The 19,111-nt window shown below is 44.0% G+C and overlaps 1 protein-coding gene across 2 annotated transcripts in view; it reads left to right on the top strand.

The window, feature by feature from the left end:
* The window catches only part of pigg (phosphatidylinositol glycan anchor biosynthesis class G), a 1,234,979-nt gene that overhangs the window by 219,740 nt on the left and 996,128 nt on the right, over positions 1 to 19,111 (top strand). The window contains exons 9-12 of one of the 2 annotated variants that reach the window (XM_051929903.1): positions 887 to 1,275; positions 3,540 to 3,731; positions 8,504 to 8,813; positions 11,105 to 11,274. In XM_051929903.1, coding sequence (XP_051785863.1) covers positions 887 to 1,275; positions 3,540 to 3,731; positions 8,504 to 8,813; positions 11,105 to 11,272 — 1,059 coding nt within the window. In that variant the 3' untranslated portion in view covers positions 11,273 to 11,274. The remainder of the gene's footprint in view (positions 1 to 886; positions 1,276 to 3,539; positions 3,732 to 8,503; positions 8,814 to 11,104; positions 11,275 to 19,111) is intronic. The other variant, XM_028805895.2, reaches the window with a different exon arrangement.

Here is a 19,111-nt window from a genome sequence, read left to right as displayed (position 1 = left end):
TAAGACCTATTGCAAGGGACTTGACAGAAGAGTACTAGAATTTAATGCGGTGCGACACTGCATGAGTTCATTCATTTTACATATATTGGCGTCCACAAGACCCTCAAGTAAATATAAAATCAGATTGGTTTATATAGCGCCTTCTTCTGGTGGTCACCACACCATGAGTATAGAGGAATTAATCAGAGTAGTAAGGGGCAACAAGATAATGAAAGAGACTGCAATAATTAATAATATTCAAGGCTAAGTCACAGAGGAGCCAGCCATTGTGTATATAGCGCCCTTCACCATGCTCATTATCACAAATACGAAAGCAGCGGGGAGTCACACCATGATGGATGAATTAGTAGCAGTCATAAGACAGAAGACAAATGCAAGGTTAAGTCAGAGTGGTCCGCCTTCTTTTATATAGCGCCTGTCACAGTTGTCGTCACAAGACTATCAAGGAAACACCAAAGCAGTTGTGGGTAACGAGACGACCAAAAGAGACTGTGATAATCGTAAGATCGACGCAAATCCAAGGTTAAGTCACAGTGTCTGTCTTTATATAGCGCCTTTCATATTGATTGTGGTCACAAGACCGAAAGGAAATATCAAAGCATCAAGGATAAGATGAGGCGATGAAGGAGAATGGAATCAGCATAAGACTGACAAATACTAGAGGGTCCAATCAATAGAGAGGTTAGTCTTTATTGTATATAGCGCCTTTCACTGGCCACACTGGGGATGAAATCTTTTTCAGATGCTTCTGATTGGTCCACAGTCTCGTGGGTAGCACCAGTGCTGTGCCCCCTGCTTTCACGCACCGTGTGCCAGTCAGCTCCCTTTCGTAGGACATTTGGTGACATTTTGGGCACAGATTTCATTTTTTTTTTTTGTCTCGCAGGCGCAGTCGTCAGCAGATTCAGGATTTTCTGAGCTGGACACCCTTCTTCTGGCAGGGACCCTGGGCCATGTGCTGAGCCTTGGTGCCAGCAGCTTTATCGAAGAGGAACACCAGACGTGGTACTTCTTGGTGAACACCCTGTGTGTGGCGGTGCTGCAGGACGTGTGCAGGAAGTACTTCAAGGAGACACCAGAGGGCGGCGTCTGCACCCCTTCGAAGGAAGACCTGGAAGGTTCTGACTACGGCAGCCGACTTTTAAAGGGGCAGGAGAAGTGGCTGGCACTGGCCACGCCCCTGGTGACTCTGGCGTGCTGCCGCCTGCTGCGCTCCTTGAACCAGACGGGCGTCCAGTGGGCTCACCTCCCCGACTTTGGGCACTGGCTCAACAGGTGAGTTGGGCGGATTGTGTAAGGCTGGAAGTGGACGCCTGGGTCTTCACTTAACTTCTCGTTACCTCGTTCTGCTTTAATGTCTCAGGACCCCAAAAGATGCCAGGTTGTTTGGAGTCCAAAAACACCGAGCCCGTGTGCCACACTAGAGATTATATGTAAGGTGTAGTGGCCGTCCTATTGTGCCACCCTGACGGAGTAACGGAACGCCAGGGGGTCCCAAACCACAGCGTCTGCTGCTGCCCAAATTGTGAAGGGGCTCCACTTTCACTCTATAATTTTCAAGCTACAAAGGAGAAGAGCTGAGTGGGCAGCATACGACATTGGGCCTCCCCAGTAACTAACTGCTTGTGACCATCTGTTATATAGCGTCTTTCAAAGTGACCCGGTCCTTTAGTATCTCTATTCTAATTGTGCCGTTCATAGCTACCTGTTTGTGTATCTCTATGTAGTCTACATTGTGATTTTCTGTCGAGCCATCCATCTTTGTGTACTTCAAATAGTGTCATGTCTAGTTGTATTTTATATAGTGCCTTTCTGTGTAGATACCTGCTATATAGTGCCTTTCATCTCTCTACCTACCTATCTGTATGTGTTATATAAAATACACCTTAGCGCTCCAGCAGGCTTTTATATGGCCCTTTATGTCTGTGTATGTGTTCTATAGCACCATCTGTCTGCATACCTGTTATATAGTGCCTTGTTCTATCTATCTATCTATTATATAGTGCTCTTCATCTATATGTGATATAGTGCCTTTCTCATCTATCTATCCATTGTCATGCATGCATGTCGAAGGATCTCCTTATAGGCTCTGTCGAGGTATGTAATAACACTCTAGGATGACAGGGGGCGCTGTCACGAACATGGTCACCTCCATCTCGTTCCACAGTGCTAAGAAACCGCCCAGTGAGGGCAACTGACTCCGCCTCTTCCTGTTTACTCTCCATAAAGACTCGAGCTTCCCAGAAAGAGGCGTCATTTTTGACAAGAGCTTACCTGCTGGACGGAGCCCCTGAGAAACGGACCCCGATGCCAGCAGCTAACCAGTCAATTTATTTAGTTTATATCTGCCTAAGTGTTTGGAGGACAAGAACATCTGTGGGCATTTATTTATGTTGGACTTTCAAGCTTTAAATGGGACGACCTTTCATCTATCTATCTATCTATCTATCTATCTATCTATCTATCTATCTATCTATCTATCTATCTATCTATCTATCTATCTATCTATCATATAGTGCCTTTTCTATCAATAATATAGTGACATTCATATCTATCTATCTGTCATATAGTGCCTTTCACATCTCTATCTATCTATCTATCATATAGTGCCTTTCACATCTATCCATCTATCTATCTATCTATCTATCATATAGTGCCTTTCACATCTATCTATCTATCTATCTATAATATAGTGACATTCATGTCTATCTATCTATCTATCTATCTATCTATCTATCTATCATATAGTGCCTTTCACATCTCTATCTATCTATCTATCACAGAATATAGTGCCTTTCCTATCTATCTATTATATAGCACCATTCACATCTTATCTACTGTATCTATCATATAGTGCCTTTCCTATCTATCTATTATATAGCACCATTCACATCTTATCTACTGTATCTATCATATAGTGCCTTTCATATCAGTCTGTAGTGTTTTCCCGTATCTATTATGTTGTGCCTGTCATGTCTGTCTGTCTATCATAGTGTATTTTATGTGCATGTCTGTATCTGTCTGTGAGTTTCAGAAATGACTTCTAGACAGAATTCCAGAATCTGCTTGTCTATTTCAGGAGGTGTCTATCTGTCTGTCTGTCTGTGATCGAGTCTCTGTGCCCACATCTGTCTGGTGTTCCTTTCCTCTGCAGGATTTTCCCTGATCCCTAAAGCTCTTCTGTGCCGTGGATGCCCACCCAGGGTGCACAGACATAACAAGTCAATTCAATTCAAAGTCCTCATCTGACCTGTGTGGACATTTTGGACCGAGGGAGGACCCTGAAGTTAAAGTCTGTCAAAGCCCACTGAGGTGTTCCTTGTATGATTTTGGGCTCTATAAGAAATAAATTGTTGTTGTTGCTGTTGAAGTATGTGGTGCACACATGTGAGTGTTAGTGAAATGGCTTTTGTAGTAGCTGACATGTTGTCCATCTCTGATGTCACCGTTATGGCAGCACACGACTGTCCTCTCCTTTCACACGTCTAATGGCTCTGACTTGTAACTCGATCTCCCACCTTTGTCTGCTTCCCTTCCAGCTCTGAACACAACGTGGAGCTTTCCTTCCTGGCCTCCTCCTCCCTGGTCCTGATCTTCCTGCTCATTCACAAGAGATGCTCGATGGTCTCAAAAATCGCCCTTGGCATGGGGCTGCTGGGGGTCTACAGTTACCGAGCAGCAGTGGGCAATGTGCAGTTTCCGTGGCAACAGCATGGGAGAGATCTGTCCAAGTAAGTGGCAGCCTCGTGGTTTTCCTTTTTGCATCTTTTATCTTATAGGGTCCTTATTATCATCTGTGCCCAGGGTACCATGAACGTCTCATCACATGTATGTGCCAAACAACGTGCAACACGACCCCAATCTCCAACAGCTGGATTACTGCAGAGGAGCACCTTAGTCAGAGAAATACACAAACGGAAAGACGCTATATGATAGACAGACGGATGGAGAAAAAGATGAGTAAAGGCACTATATACAAGATAGACATGTAAGGAGATAGATAGATAGATAGATAGATAGATAGATAGATAGATAGATAGATAGATAGATAGATAGATAGATAGATAGATAGATAGATAGATAGATAGATAGATAGATAGATAGATAGATAGATAGATAGATGTGAAAGGCACTATATGATTGATAGATGTGAAAGGTGCTATATAATAAATGGATAGATAGATGTGAAAGGTACTATTTGATAGATAGATAGATAGATAGATAGATAGATAGATAGATAGATAGATAGATAGATAGATAGATAGATAGATAGATAGATAGTGAAAGGCACTATATAATAGATAAACATAACAGAAAAGGCACAATAGGATAGACATAAGAAAGGCACTATAAAACAGATAGATAGACAGACAGATAGATAGATGTGAAAGGCTCTATATAATAGATAGATAGGTAAATAGAGTGAAAGGCACTATATGCATGATAGACATGTAAGGTGATAGATAGATAGATAGACAGATAGATGTGAAAGGCACTATATTTTAATAGAAAGATAGATAGTGTGAAAGGCACTATATACAAGATAGACGTAAGGAGATAGATAGATAGATAGATAGATAGATAGATAGATAGATAGATAGATAGATAGATAGATAGATAGATAGATAGATAGATAGATGTGAAAGGCACTATATGATTGATAGATGTGAAAGGTGCTATATAATAAATGGATAGATAGATAGATAGATGTGAAAGGCACTATATTTTAATAGGTAGATAGTGTGAAAGGCACTATATGATAGATAGATAGATGTGAAAGGCACTATATTTTAATAGATAGATAGTGTGAAAGGCACTATATGATAGATAGATAGATGTGAAAGGCACTATATTTTAATAGAAAGATAGTGTGAAAGGCACTATATACAAGATAGACGTAAGGAGATAGATAGATAGATAGATAGATAGATAGATAGATAGATAGATAGATAGATAGATAGATAGATAGATAGATAGATAGATAGATAGATAGATAGGAAAGGCGCCATATAACAGATATAGATACAGCAGATTTAAAAGGCACTATATAATAGGTTAGGTTCACAGGGTCATTACTGCCCCATGTAGCATAAAATGAAATTCTCAGTTGTATGTTCTAATCAACATACAACACGGCCCCAATCTCTAACACCATGATTAATGTGCAGAAGTTCCTTAGATAGATAAATACACTGATAGATATTAAAGGCATGATATTGAAGATGAATACATCGATCAATGGATGGTTTCAGAGCTGAATGGATGTGAAAGTCAGAGTACAGTCATTATTATCCAATGTGCAGAGTAGACAGAGAGATAGAGAGGAAACACACCCTATAACGTATAGATGGGAAAGGCACTATATAATAGCTCTATAAAGTATTCTAAATACATAGATATAGACAGACACAGTAGATTTCAAAGGCACTATATAATAAAGTTCTTTCTATCTATCATATAGTGCCTTTTTACATCTATCTGTTATATACTGTAGCACCCTGTACACTTTATATAGTGCCTTTCACTCTGTCTGTCTATCAGATGTGCCCCTTATCGTCCCGTGTAGAGAGTCCAGTAAAAGTCTTCCTTTGATTGTGCCTATCGACATGTAACCAATGGGCACAGTGGGTGACTCTTGGGCACACTGATTAGTGAGCGTAGCATCCACATTATACAAGTGACAGGCCTAAGGGGCGTCCTAGAGGTAGAATTGTCCACAGGATCGTGTGTAGAGTTATTATTTGTCCCACACGCAGAGCAGACTGACCGTGAGATGCTGTAGATGGAAGAGGCACCATATAGTTTATAGCTCTAAATAGCACTCTAGATAAATATAGACGAACACAGTAGATTCCAAAGGCGCTATATAAAACATAAGGTTTATTGTCCAGTGAAATACTAACTTGTATTTTCCAATCGTGCCGTGCTTAGTGAGTACTTGAGACTATAGGTGGTCTTACGCCGCCCCTTCGCTCCTCAAGTGTATTTCGTCCACTTCATGGCTATGAGGGGGTGGAGCCAATCCTGGCGTCTTTGTCTATTAGAAAATAAATAAGACAACGGACAGAGTGATGTTGTTTTAGAAGGAAATGAACTCCTCGTGGCCGGAATGGCTCAGGTCCTTGTGGACTCCTGCGCTCAGGTGGTGGATGTGCCTTCAGATTACCGGACACAAGCCCAGTTGGTGCCACCGAGTGCCCTCGTGTCTGATTCTTTGTTTGCATTGTGATTGGACAAGGAAGCAAAAAAAAAAAAACCAGCAGCAGTCGCTGACGAGGTCCATCGTGGTGTCCCATTGAACAAGTGTCACTGCCTCATGGCTGGGAGCCTGCGAATCTAATCAGTACTGGCACAACCCAACATGTGACTTCCCCCATCCAACACCTAATCCAATTCAGGATCACAGGGTGCCAGAGAACACCCTGGTCGCCAAGATGGGATGCCAGTCCATCACAGGGCACAACCACCGTCACGCCAGGCCTGCTAATCATGGGATCGATTCAGGTAACGAGGTTAGGCCAGCATTCTTCTACCTTCTGCACTGGATTGGCACCTCTCCCAGGTCTGGTTCCTGCCTTTCACCCACTACTGCTCTGATTGTATAATGTTTAACACAGAGTGTGGCAGCACAGCTGCCCTTAGCGGCATATGGAGCCGGGGGTTTGGATTGGGCTGATAGGGAGATAAAATTCCCAATCCCAGTCCACATCAGGATCTCTCACATAAAAAGGCTGCTCAGACTCCAGCAGTAGTTTATACAAGTAACATGGCCGCCTTTGGAGTGCCTTGTGCCACTTTGCATTATAATCACGGGTGGGCTGGCAGACAAAGCCTTAATGGTGTACCAGCTGTTCTTCCCACCTAAATAATCGATGCAGACTTCAGTGCTAACATATCCAGTGCGGTGTCTCTGTTACACACCATTTGGTACAGGATTTGTAAAAGCAGATGTTTGGGATGCGTGGCATGCGCCATCTGTTGAAAAGCAGAGGCGTAGCAACAGGAGAGACCCAGAGACACTTGTGCTTTTATTAAGATGGATGAATATACGAAAGCGTATTTAGCATAAAGCTGATAACATGGTAATCTATTATAAGCAGGACCAGATATGAGACAGTAGATCATCCTGGGTTAGGTGACATTGAGAGACACCTGCTGCTTCATCTACAGCGTGGCCAGACCAGAATGAACTCGTCCTCCAAAAGGCAAAATCACTGAAAAGCACAAAAAATGTCACATAAAGGCAGTGCCTGTGGTGGGGCTTCACTCTTAACAAGCTGAATGAACGGGTCATTGGGGTCCTCGTGCCCACAGGTCCATCAGGTGTAATTGACTGGTGGCCATTGACGGACCTTAAATGCTTGACGTATCTCATTGATGGGGTCTTTACTAATTGGATTCAATTTACTTTCACATGGAGGTGGCCCATCAAATTTGAATTACACCACCAACTATCCTGTGCTGTGCAAAGGGCGCTATATGACAAATACACTGAATGGGAAGGAACTTGGGTTAATCATAAAATGGCATAAAACGCCTCAGTGGTATTTAGCAGTCATTACCAGAAAGACCATCAAGCAGGAGGTCCGGCCCGTCGGTTCGATGCGCATCCATCACTCCTGCCTGCCGCACAGTGGCCTGGCATTTGTCACATCGTGAAGCTGTGCTGCCAAGATAACGGGACGGGCTCTTTTGTTTATTGCACATTGCGGACGTGCCGCCGTTTTAATTTCGGAGAGGCCTTTTGTTGTGCGCATCAGATGGGCAGCAGTGCTGTTAATTAATTAATGCGGTGGCTCTGCCATCCGCTGGCCGTGCGACTCAATTATTTGTCACTCGTCCTGACATTGCTAGCTACTCCGTGTTTCAGAGGGAGCTCTTCACATTCTGATAGCTGGATAGATAGGCTGGGGGGAAATCGGGCTGAATATATAAATAAATACACGATACTGTGTTACGGCAAAGACAAACCCTATCTATCATATAGCGCCTTTCACGTCTGTCTATCTCTCTCTGTCTATCTATCATATAGCGCCTTTCACTCTGTCTATCTGTGTATTTATATATATATCTGTTATATAGTGCCTTTCTTATGTCTATCCTATTGTGCCTTTTCTATCTATTATGTTTATCTATTATATAGTGCCTTTCACTATCTATCTATCTATCTATCTGTTATATAGTGCCTTTCACTCTATTTATCCGTCTGTCTGTATATCTATCTATCTATTATATAGCACCTTTCACATCTATCTATCTATCTGTTATATAGTGCCTTTCTTATGTCTATCCTGTTGTGCCTTTTCTGTTTATCTGTTGGTCTCTCTGCACCTTTCTATCTTTTCCTTCTCTCTGTTACGTTTATTTATTATATAGTGCCTTTCCTCTGTCAGTATGTCGTCCCTCGCCGAAGGGCCCTGACTTTCATCATTTTGCTGAGGATCAAGGGTCTTCACCCCAGATGGTGCCCACGCCCTAATGTGTTTCTGTCCTGTGCCCGCAGGGGAGTGCTGGAGGCCCGCTTCGTCTACGTCTTTGTCCTCGGCATTCTCTTCACGGGGGTGAAGGACCTCCTCAAGTCCCAGGTGGTGGCCCCCAGCAGAGAGGCGCGAAGCAGAGGACTGTGGGAGGTGTACAGCGGCCTGGTGCTCGTGGTGGCTTTGCTCTTCAGACCCCACAACCTGCCGGTGTTGGTGTTCACCCTCGTCATTCAGAGCCTCATGAGTCGCTTCATCTGGAGGGGGCTCAAGTACGACGCGGCGCAGACCACCATCATGCACTATTGGCTGGGCCAGGCCTTCTTTTACTTTCAGGTAAGGCTGCTTGCCGTCTCACGGCTGCTTGTCTTTCTGCAACTGAAGCTCGCTGAGCTCTGAAATTACCTTTTCTTAATTGGACTGAGCTATGAAGACTGGAATTAGGGGCTTTTAAAGGGAATTGATGTGCTGCAGCCTGGCAACAAAAAGTAGCAGCGTAACGGACTTTATATTTGGATAAAATGCGCACGTTACACAACTGGAAACTCAATAAGGGCGTCCACAGGTGATTCAGCTGAGCCACTAACATCTGCATGGCGTGAGGAGCGAGGGGCAGCTCAGCTCAAATGGTAGACGACACAACCATTGGACTGGCAAGTGGGGGGGCTATGGCCTGTAACCCACAAGGCTGCCCGTTCACTCCCCACTGCTGATTTCCTACCTGTTCACAAATATGGAAACGAGTGCCCTGAACCCATAGAACACCCTGACAGAACACGTAAGGTGAATCAGCAGGGCGCCATTCTGTCGGATATCCTGACCCCACTAGAAGGCAGTATGGAGCGGCTCAGTCTCCCCGTCCATTCTATAAAACTCCCATCTAACCTCTAAAGCAGACCATAGCACCTGAAAGCACCTGGCACTTGGATTGGTGGCCAGCTAGGAGCATTAACCAATTAGAGAGCTGGGAGTGACCGTTGAGCCTCTTAACTCCACCCACCCATCTGCCACTCAAATGTTTTGCTTCAGCCACCCAGTGGGCTGCCACTCCAACATTTAGCCCCGCCCACTGCCAATAGCCCTCCTCCTTCCCTTTATTTACCTGCCATGCATGTTGGATTCGTTTATAACAAACACACTCTGAGACGTTTTAGGTAAGAAAGCCAGAAGTTTCAAGGTAAAGTCGCTCTGTTCGCCAGTCACAGCACCGGAGAGTAGTAATGTGCTGCAGGTGGCTTCGATTTCACTGGACTCGGTACACAGCACGCTATCATATAGTGCCTCCCCTGCCTACCTCTCTCTCTGTTATATAGTGCCTTTTGAATGTGTCACTCATCCTGGAGCCTGAGAGTGCCATTCCCATGTGCACATCAGAGTCTCACTGGACCTTCTGCATGTGACAATGAGGGCCCTGTAAGCCTAAGTAGCCCCGCCCAGCTGGCTTCCAGTCAGGCTTGTGACTCCACCCACCCATCATTGAGTCATTGTTCTCCATTCACCTAGTTGGCTGCAACTCAAACATGTAGCCCCGCCCAGTCTCCTCTTCCTCCTCCTCCTTCTAAATGACCTGTAATGTCAGTCGTATGTCCAGATGAGGAAGACAGAAGTTTGGAGGTAAAATCATTCTGCTCTCGTCTTGCAGACTCATTAACCCATACAAGGAGGTAGTCGGCGGACTCTGTAAGCCTATTATATAGCGCCTTTCACATTTCTCTGTCTGTTGCTGTGCTTTTCATGTCCGCCACTAATTATGGTACCAGACAACGTGATTAGCACATGCAATTTAGAAATTCATGGGACTCTGCATTTGGGGCACCTGTTATATAGTGCCTTTCACATTTATCTTTCTTATATAGTGCCTTTCACATTTATCTTTCTTATATAGTGCCTTTTACATCTATCACCAATCACAATGCCTCTGATGGTAATTGGCACATGCAAGTCAGAATTTCACTTGTCTTCTGTTTTGTGTATCGTGTTTTATTGAGCCCCCCCACCCCACTGTACGCCCATCCTACCTGGAAAGGGGTCTCTCTTTGAACTGCCTTTCCCAGGGTGTCTTCCATTTCTTCTTTCCCTTCAAGGATCTTTTTCTGCTCTTCTTAGAGAGTCAGGGCCTGTTAAAGCCCATTGCAGCCCTTCTTGTGGGATTTTGGGCCTTGTATTGGATTTGGGATGAGAAGGACTCTAAAAATGTTTCATCTTTTATTATGAAATATTTGGATTTTCATGCCAGAGGATTCCTGTTTTTTCCTGCTATCATGGTGGTCTCTACTACAGAATGGCGCCCCCCAATCTCCAGGATGGCTTTAGCCCATTACTAGCAGTATAAGCCTCAGCTGTCCACTGTGGTGACCAGAGGAACACAAACACTGAAAATGTCTGGGGGGAGACTCCGTGTGCAGAAAGCTCAAACTGCGGGGGTCCTTTTCTGTTGCCATCTGCCAGTTGTTACCAAGTGCTTCACATTTGCTATTCATCTCACCGTTGAGACCCAGGAGGACTGTGGAAGTGAATGATGTCCCCCTCGCCCCAATTTGTGTATTTGTCACTCGTCTCTCTTACTGGTCTTAAGTGGCCCTCCACCCCCCTTTGCCAGTTACCATTGCTTTTCTGTTCTTTTTTAGGGCAACTCCAATAACATTGCAACGGTGGACATCTCGGCAGGCTTTGTGGGCCTGGAGACCTACGTTGAAGTTCCGGCCATTTTTCTTACCGGGGTGCATACGTATGCCGGGCCCCTGCTTTGGGCCACTCACCTCATTTGTCACCTGAGCTCTGAAATGCAAAGGTAAGTGTAGCTGTGAGATGGTCGGGGGCCGGTGGGGGTCCGTTTATTGATAGATGGAACTTGGACATTTGGCTCTCTAGAGAAAAAATCTATTTGTGTACAGGATGTGTATGAGCGTACATCAAAATGTAAAGGCCATTTAAAAATTACACAGTAACCATAATGGATAGAAGGTGACACAATCCAACACTGTCACAGTGGCTGATGGGTAATTTGAACATGCGCCGTGCCATTGCTCTGCCATCAGTCCAGTTGAAGCCAAGGTCAAGAGAGCATAGAGGGCGGGAGTGCACACCGTAGTAGTCTATCCTGACTAACAAAGGACAAAAGACAGAATCAAACAATGGACAGGGTGCTAGTCCAGTACAAGGTGAACACACACACACACACACACACACTAGGGCCAAGTTAGAATGATGCGTACACAGTAATAGACATAAATAAAAGAACCAAAAAAGAGACCCAAAACATGAACTTGAACCCCAGACAGGGACACATCACAGACTCCTCTCCTCTCCTCTGTCTCGGTACACCCCATGAGTGCAGAATCACCTGACAATGTCTGCAAGTCACCTCACCTGCTCTTGTATTGAACATTAGAGCAGAGAGGACAGGAGACGTGCTGCAGGCTCACATCGACGACAGCGGAGACGTTACAGACCTTAGAAAAGTGACAGGTGAGCTCTCAGTCCGTCACGCTGATTTGATGAGCTGCTGATAGCTAAGTTGGCCAAAGTCCTCCTGCAAGTGTCACTTAAAAATGACCAGCATAGCCATTAGATAAACAGACGAGCCTGACGGGCTGAATGGCCTCCTCTTGTTGGTCAAATGTCTTATATTCTTATATGAGAGACAGCATGATGAATACTGACATGAAAAAGGGACTGGTGGGTACTTAGATCAGTAGACAGACGTGAAAGGCACTATACTAGATTAGGTAAACTCTACTAATCTAATGGGGAAATTTGGGATAGATAAGATAGTTAGATAGATAGATAGAGTGAAAGGTGCTACATAATAGATATGCTATTTAATAGATAGATGTGAAAGGTGCTATATGATAGATCGATATATAGTGCCTTTCATATCTATCTATCTATCTATCTATCTATCTATCTATCTATCTATCTATCTATCTATCTATATAGTGCCTTTCATATCTATCTATCTATCTATCTAGATAGATATGAAAGGCAATATATAATAGATAGATAGATAGATAGATAGATAGATAGATAGATAGATAGATAGATAGATAGATAGAGTGTAAGGCACTATATAAAAGTAGATAGATATATAGTGCCTTTCATATCTATCTATCTATCTATATCTATCTATTATATAGTGCCTTTCATATCTATCTAGATAGATAGATAGATAGATAGATAGATAGATAGATAGAGTGAAAGGTGCTACATAATAGATATGCTATTTAATAGATAGATGTGAAAGGTGCTATATGATAGATCGATATATAGTGCCTTTCATATCTATCTATCTATCTATCTATCTATCTATCTATCTATCTATCTATCTATCTATATAGTGCCTTTCATATCTATCTATTATATAGTGCCTTTCATATCTATCTAGATAGATAGATAGATATATAGTGCCTTTCACTCTCTATCTATCTATTAGATAGAGTGAAAGGCACTATATATCGATCTATCATATAGCACCTTTCACATCTATCTATTAAATAGCATATCTATTATGTAGCACCTTTCACTCTATCTATCTATCTATCTATCTATCTATCTATCTATCTATATAGTGCCTTTCATATCTATCTATTATATAGTGCCTTTCATATCTATCTAGATAGATAGATAGATATATAGTGCCTTTCACTCTCTATCTATCTATTAGATAGAGTGAAAGGCACTATATATCTATCTATCTAGATAGATAGATGTGAAAGGCGCTATATGATAGATATATAGATAGAAGATAGATAGGAAAGGCACAATATTATATAATAGATATGAAAGGCACGATAGATAGACAGACAGACATGAAAGGCACTATATGATTGATAGATAGATGTGAAAGGTGCTACATAAGAGATATGCTATATAATACATAGATACATAGATGTGAAAGGTGCTATATGATGAACAGATAGTGTAGTTGTCAGGATGGATAGATAGAAAGAAATGAAAGGCACTATATAATAGATAGATAGGAAAGGCACTATATGATAGATGTGAAAGGCGCTACATAATAGATATGCTATATAATACATAGATGTGAAAGGCGCTATATAATAGATGGATAGATAGATAGATGTGGAAAACACTATATAATAAATAGGTATGAAAGGCACTATACAGTACACAGATAGGAAAGGTACTATATAATAAACAACACTAGATGAAAGGCACTATAAAGTAAACAGATCAATAAGGCACTATATAACAGTTTGGTAAACAGATAGGTGAAAGCCACTGAATAATAAGTAGGATTGAAAGGCACTGTATAACAGATAGATAGAGCGCTCCTTCTAGAGAGATACAAAGATACCTCACACACACACACGTAGACTGGCCAGTCACTGTTATGTAAAGAGAGCTGGGCAGGCAGATGCCATGACTACTGTATATAAAGTGGCTATCATTTTAATGAATGAATGGCCTCACAGTGTTGGTTGGTTTCCATTTTTGAAGTCCGTTTCCAGCTACTTGCTCACACGTATTTATCTTTTATCTTGTCACAGCACTCTGTGAATTGAATAGAAGAATTCTAAATAGATAGGAAGGGCGCTATACCACAGGTGGGTGAGTAGACAGGATAGCACATTACATATGAGGATGGAGGGACAGATCAGAAAGGCGCCATGTAATAGTTTGACTCTTTTTTTAACATGGCCTTCCGATACAGAAAGGTGCTGTGGTTACAAAGAATCCATTTTCTGCTTCAGGAGATTCCATTAAGGCCCGTTGCAGAAGGAGATTCCTACGCTGATTTTTTTTCTTTCCTTCTTTAATTAAGACAGATCAATTTGATGGTCTAAATGAATCGTGCAATCAGAATAATCAAGATGACAAGAAGAAATAATCACCCAACCAGTAATCAGAACACCATAATAAAGCCCCAGAAATGCTGCCATTATTTTCCGTAGGCAAGAAAGAACATCTGGATCAAAATAAAAGTGAGGGAGAGGGTGGGAGGACCCAGGCGTGTGGTGGTCTCCAGTGATCATTGTTTTGCCCCCCCTGGTGCACACACTCATTTGCGAGGCCCTCTCTCATTTCGGATGATGACCCCGCCGAGCGCCCATAGACACACAGACTGAACACGTGAATCTTGAGCCTGCCAGTCTGTCCATTACGGGGCCTTTATAAAGATGCGCCGTGTTTGCTCACGGTGTCTGCGATGGCAGACATGTACCCTATGTGGGTGGTCCCAGCATGCAGCAGTTTAACAAAATGTGGCAACCTGCATGCCAGACATCAGCGTCACTCGCAGGCCGTCCAGCGTCTCTTGACTTCTCTAGGTCAAGTGTAAAAGCGGCCCCCTCAAGTCCGGCGTGCTGCGTGACAACATCCCATCACAGACATGAGCCTCAAACTCCTCAGTATAGAATTCTGTGTGTCGACACAAAATGACAGTAAATAAAAAAAGGCCATCGCAAAACGCAGGACCCTCATTAGTAGATGATGAGTCTAAACTTACAGCCAGCAGGGGGCACTCCAGAGATAACCGACAGCACGGCCCCCTCAGGTTCACGTAATGCACTTCAGGGTCTCACAGGGGTCTGGAGCATCAGACACAAGGTAGGAACCAACCCTGGACAGGATGCCAACTCATAGTGAGGGCCCATTTACATTCACGTAGGGCCGGCGTACGATCGCCAGTTAATCAAAGCTGGAGAACTAAACATAAAAATCGAAGGGTGTAAGTGGAGGAATCTCAAAGTATATTTGGGGTGCCAAGTGGCCCACCCCATCCCTCAAAGTATATTTGGGGTGCCAAGTGGCCCACCCCATCCCTCAAAGTATATTTGGGGTGCCATGTGGCCCACCCCATTTAATGCGATGCGCCACAAAACAGAACAGAACAAAAAGGAGCGCTCGGTGGCACAAGAGAAATCGGGATTCTTATCTGCCCGAATAGCCAAGATGGCTGCTTAGTTAAATTGGCAGCCTTGAGTGGGTCAGGTCTAAAGTGAGAGGCCACCATCCTGGGATGTGGGGCTTTATAGGGTCCCAAATAGAAGGGGCGGAGCTCCTCAGGACATCATAGGCAGGATTCAGTTACCCTCATTGGGCATCTTATTGGCAAAAAGAGGCGATGCAGTTAGTGACAGTGCCCCCTCATGGGCATACTTTGACTGAGCCCAGAAGGTGACCCTCAGACACCCATGCGTAGCAGGTGTGGATGCTGGGGGTCACTGTTGCCCCTTAAACCCAACAGATAGACCCTCTGGCCACAAGGTAAAAGCACCAAGAAGTTATTTTCTTTCTTTCCCTTCTTCCACCACAGCCGCAGATCAACAGCCAGATAATCACCAATGCCCAATCTTCTGTTTTCTTCTCCTCCGCACCTCCCAGCAAGCTTTGTCCCCCATCCACCCGACTCTGGCCTGCCTGCTGGGTGTTCCGCTGTCCTTTATATCGTCCAACCTGGAAGTACTTCTGGGCTTCTGTCCCCATGACTCGATAGTACTTCCGGGCTATGTAAAAAGTATGAGTCCCAAGGTACTCTCGCAGTGCCCCCTGGTGTTGCCCACGGTACCCAGCAGGGCTGTGATGCCAAACTCCAAATCCCATGGTGCCCTGGGGCACCGCTATGTTGTACAGATCCTGCCATCTAGTGTCTTGGGGGAGAGAGTGTCCACAAGTAGCTGCTCTCCCCCATCCTTTCGGGTGGAGCTGCCGGCCGTCCGTTTCACAGGGTGCATGGGGAGAACGTGCAAACCCCACCTAGACGAGGCTGCAACACTAAGTAGTGAGCCGCTGTGCGACGTTCTGCTATTTACAGCCTTCCCTCATCCCACCGTCTGTTCGAAAGGCGGTCTATCCTGGCAGAAGATGTAGGGGGGCTGCCAGTTCATCACAGGGCCTGGACAGAAAGAACAGTGTTGTGAAAAAGTATTTGCCCCCCCTCCAGATGTCCTCTATTTTTGCATATGTGTTGTGAAAAACACAAATCCTGTATGTAGATGGACTACCAAGAGCAGATCTGGGGACATCTAAGCTGTGACAGAACTGGTTTGGATGCTACAGTACCTTCTGCCAGATGAAAGTGGGACAAAGAGACCATGGGAGGGGTAGGCCTTGTGGATGCATTGCTTTATAAAAATCTCTTTAATGAAGGCCAGTGAGGTCCCAGTGGTCTTTTCTGCCGTGTGTACTGTCTGTTGTAGGTCCTTGCTGGTCAGAGACGCTGTGATTCCCAAACCAGATGGTGATGCAGCAGGTCAGAACGCCTGCCATGGTGCCCCGGTAGAATGTGGTGAGGATGGGAGGAAGTAGGCTTGACCTCCTCAGCCACTGAAGAAAGTGGAGATGATGCTGCTGCTGCTGCAACCTTTTTGGCTACGGAGATGGTACTAAGTAAGGTCAGCTTCCAGGTGTACACCAAGGGCGTTGGCGTTCTTGACCCACCGCAGAGCCTTCAATGGGCAGTGGGCCTGTCTGAAGTCGATTTTAAGAAACAATTTGTTGTACTTAACGACGTATGGTGGACTGGTGCGTCTTCATTTGTCCCCACCATGAGGCCCACCGCTGCTGTGTCATCAGCAAACTCAGAGATTGTGTTAAGAGCTCTACGTAACAGTGAATAAAAGTGGGCTAAGTATGCAATCCTGGGGGGCACCAGTGCTCAGCGTGATGGTAATGGAGATGACGTTTCCCGTGTGGACTATCTGGGGTCTCTCTGTCACAGAAGTCCAGGATCCAGTTGCATAGAGAGTGTTGTGGTTTGGAAGGCCAAACTTCGCCTGTGAGCTTCTGAGGGATGATGGGATTGAATGATGAACTGAAGTCAATGAACAGAATTTTAGCACAAGTGCCTCCTTTGCCCAAATGGGACAGGATAAAGAGTAGATGATGTGGCATCGTCAGTGGACCAGTTTGGGCGACAGGAAAGCTGGAGAGGGTCAAGTGTTTTGGGAAGTCGAGTTTTTAGGTGGCGCCAGAGCCTCTCGAAGCACTTTGTGATAACCGGCGATAGTCACTGAGGCAAGAGACAGAGGACTTCTTTGGCATGGCTATCACGTAGGTGACTAAGACCAGCAGCATCAGCAGGCCCAATGGACCAGAATTGATACAAGTGGGACGTGCAAAGGGTGGGCCTTTGGGGAACAACATAGGCAAAAGATTCGAACAGGGAGTGCCTGCCTGCCAGCCGAGGCTCCTCTGCAGCTTCACTTATAGACTAGGAGGTCACATGACAGCAAGAGAAGACTGGAAGGAAGGAAGGTAAAACGGGTACCATGGAAACGGCAGATGGACAGACTGCATGTGGGTAACAGGACAGAGTGCGTGCGTGTGTGTGTGTTTGTGTGACATAGCCGGGTCAGTGTAGCCACATGTGTGACACGTGGAACACAGAAAGAGAAGTGAAACACCAGGGAAGTATGGAAAATAGGCATAAATACTTATTAAAAAAAATAAATGCCCGTGATACTGTACAGTATTATGGGGTGCAGGCGTCAGAGAATGAATACGTGGAAAAATAAATACATCTAGAAATACATAGTGTGTGTGTGTAAACATACTGTATATATCAAGAGTGTGTGCAGATGTACAGAATTATATACACTTAAATAATTTGAGTGTATACATATGTATCGGATATAAAATGTGTGTCTGTGTGTATGCATATATATAAATAAAGGTGTCTCTGAATACGGACACTCATGCATACACATACATTAGAAGACTCTAAAACGAGAACAGGCCATTCAGACCAACAAAGCTTGCCAGTCTTATGCACTTATTTCTTCCAAAATATAATTATACTAAATTTAGGACATGTTCTTATGTGGATAGATATAGGTTTATATATATATATATATATGTGTGTGTGTGTGTGTATTTACACATTTATATAATTATCAAATATTCATCTTTGAATATATGTCTGCACTTCTATTCAGTTATTATTTTTATTTATTTCAATTATTATGTGAAATGTTGTTAGATGAATATCAAATGACGGGATGATGTATTCAGTTGTGGGTATTTCTGCTAAAAGAGCAGCAGCCAAGTATTAAAACTATAGGGGGTGGGGGGGCAACAAGCTTTTCCCCTAAGGCTGTTGGGTGACTTTGTTCCTCGGTTAGTTTAACGATCGCACGCTCACTCGGGTTCCCCCTCTCTGACTTTGCATTTTGTCTTACAGTCTGAGGCCACTGATTGGGTGAAATACACAAAGACAAGAGGAGAATATGAGGGGGGGCAAATACTTTTTCACAGCGGTGTGATTTTTGCATAACACACACAGCACTTACTGTATGTAGCCTGTGCAAAGAATCCCGTTTAAATGAATTTGGGCTCCATAAAAAGTATCCCAGCCTGAAGTGAACCCGGCGGTCCAAGCGCGGAGGTGGCATTGCACTTCAGTGATCACCGGGCTGGTTGAATATTGAAGATTCAGAGTCCTTGAGATTCGTTAATAATAATCGTATTAGCGTGTGCGTGTGATTGTGGAGGCAGTGCCGGCGTGTTGAAAATCAAATAATATTTTCAGCCCGAGGCCTCCCACAGACAGCATGAAACAAATTAAAAAAGACACGCCATGAATCTGCTGCCATGCCAGCCCACCTAAGCAAGTTTCAGGTAATCTTATTTCATATAGCGCGGTGTGGAGCCCAAAGTTTGACAAAGTGTTT

Source organism: Erpetoichthys calabaricus, chromosome 7, assembly GCF_900747795.2.
Source record: "Erpetoichthys calabaricus chromosome 7, fErpCal1.3, whole genome shotgun sequence".
NCBI lineage: Eukaryota > Metazoa > Chordata > Cladistia > Polypteriformes > Polypteridae > Erpetoichthys > Erpetoichthys calabaricus.
This window is presented reverse-complemented; position numbering and strand designations above follow the sequence as displayed.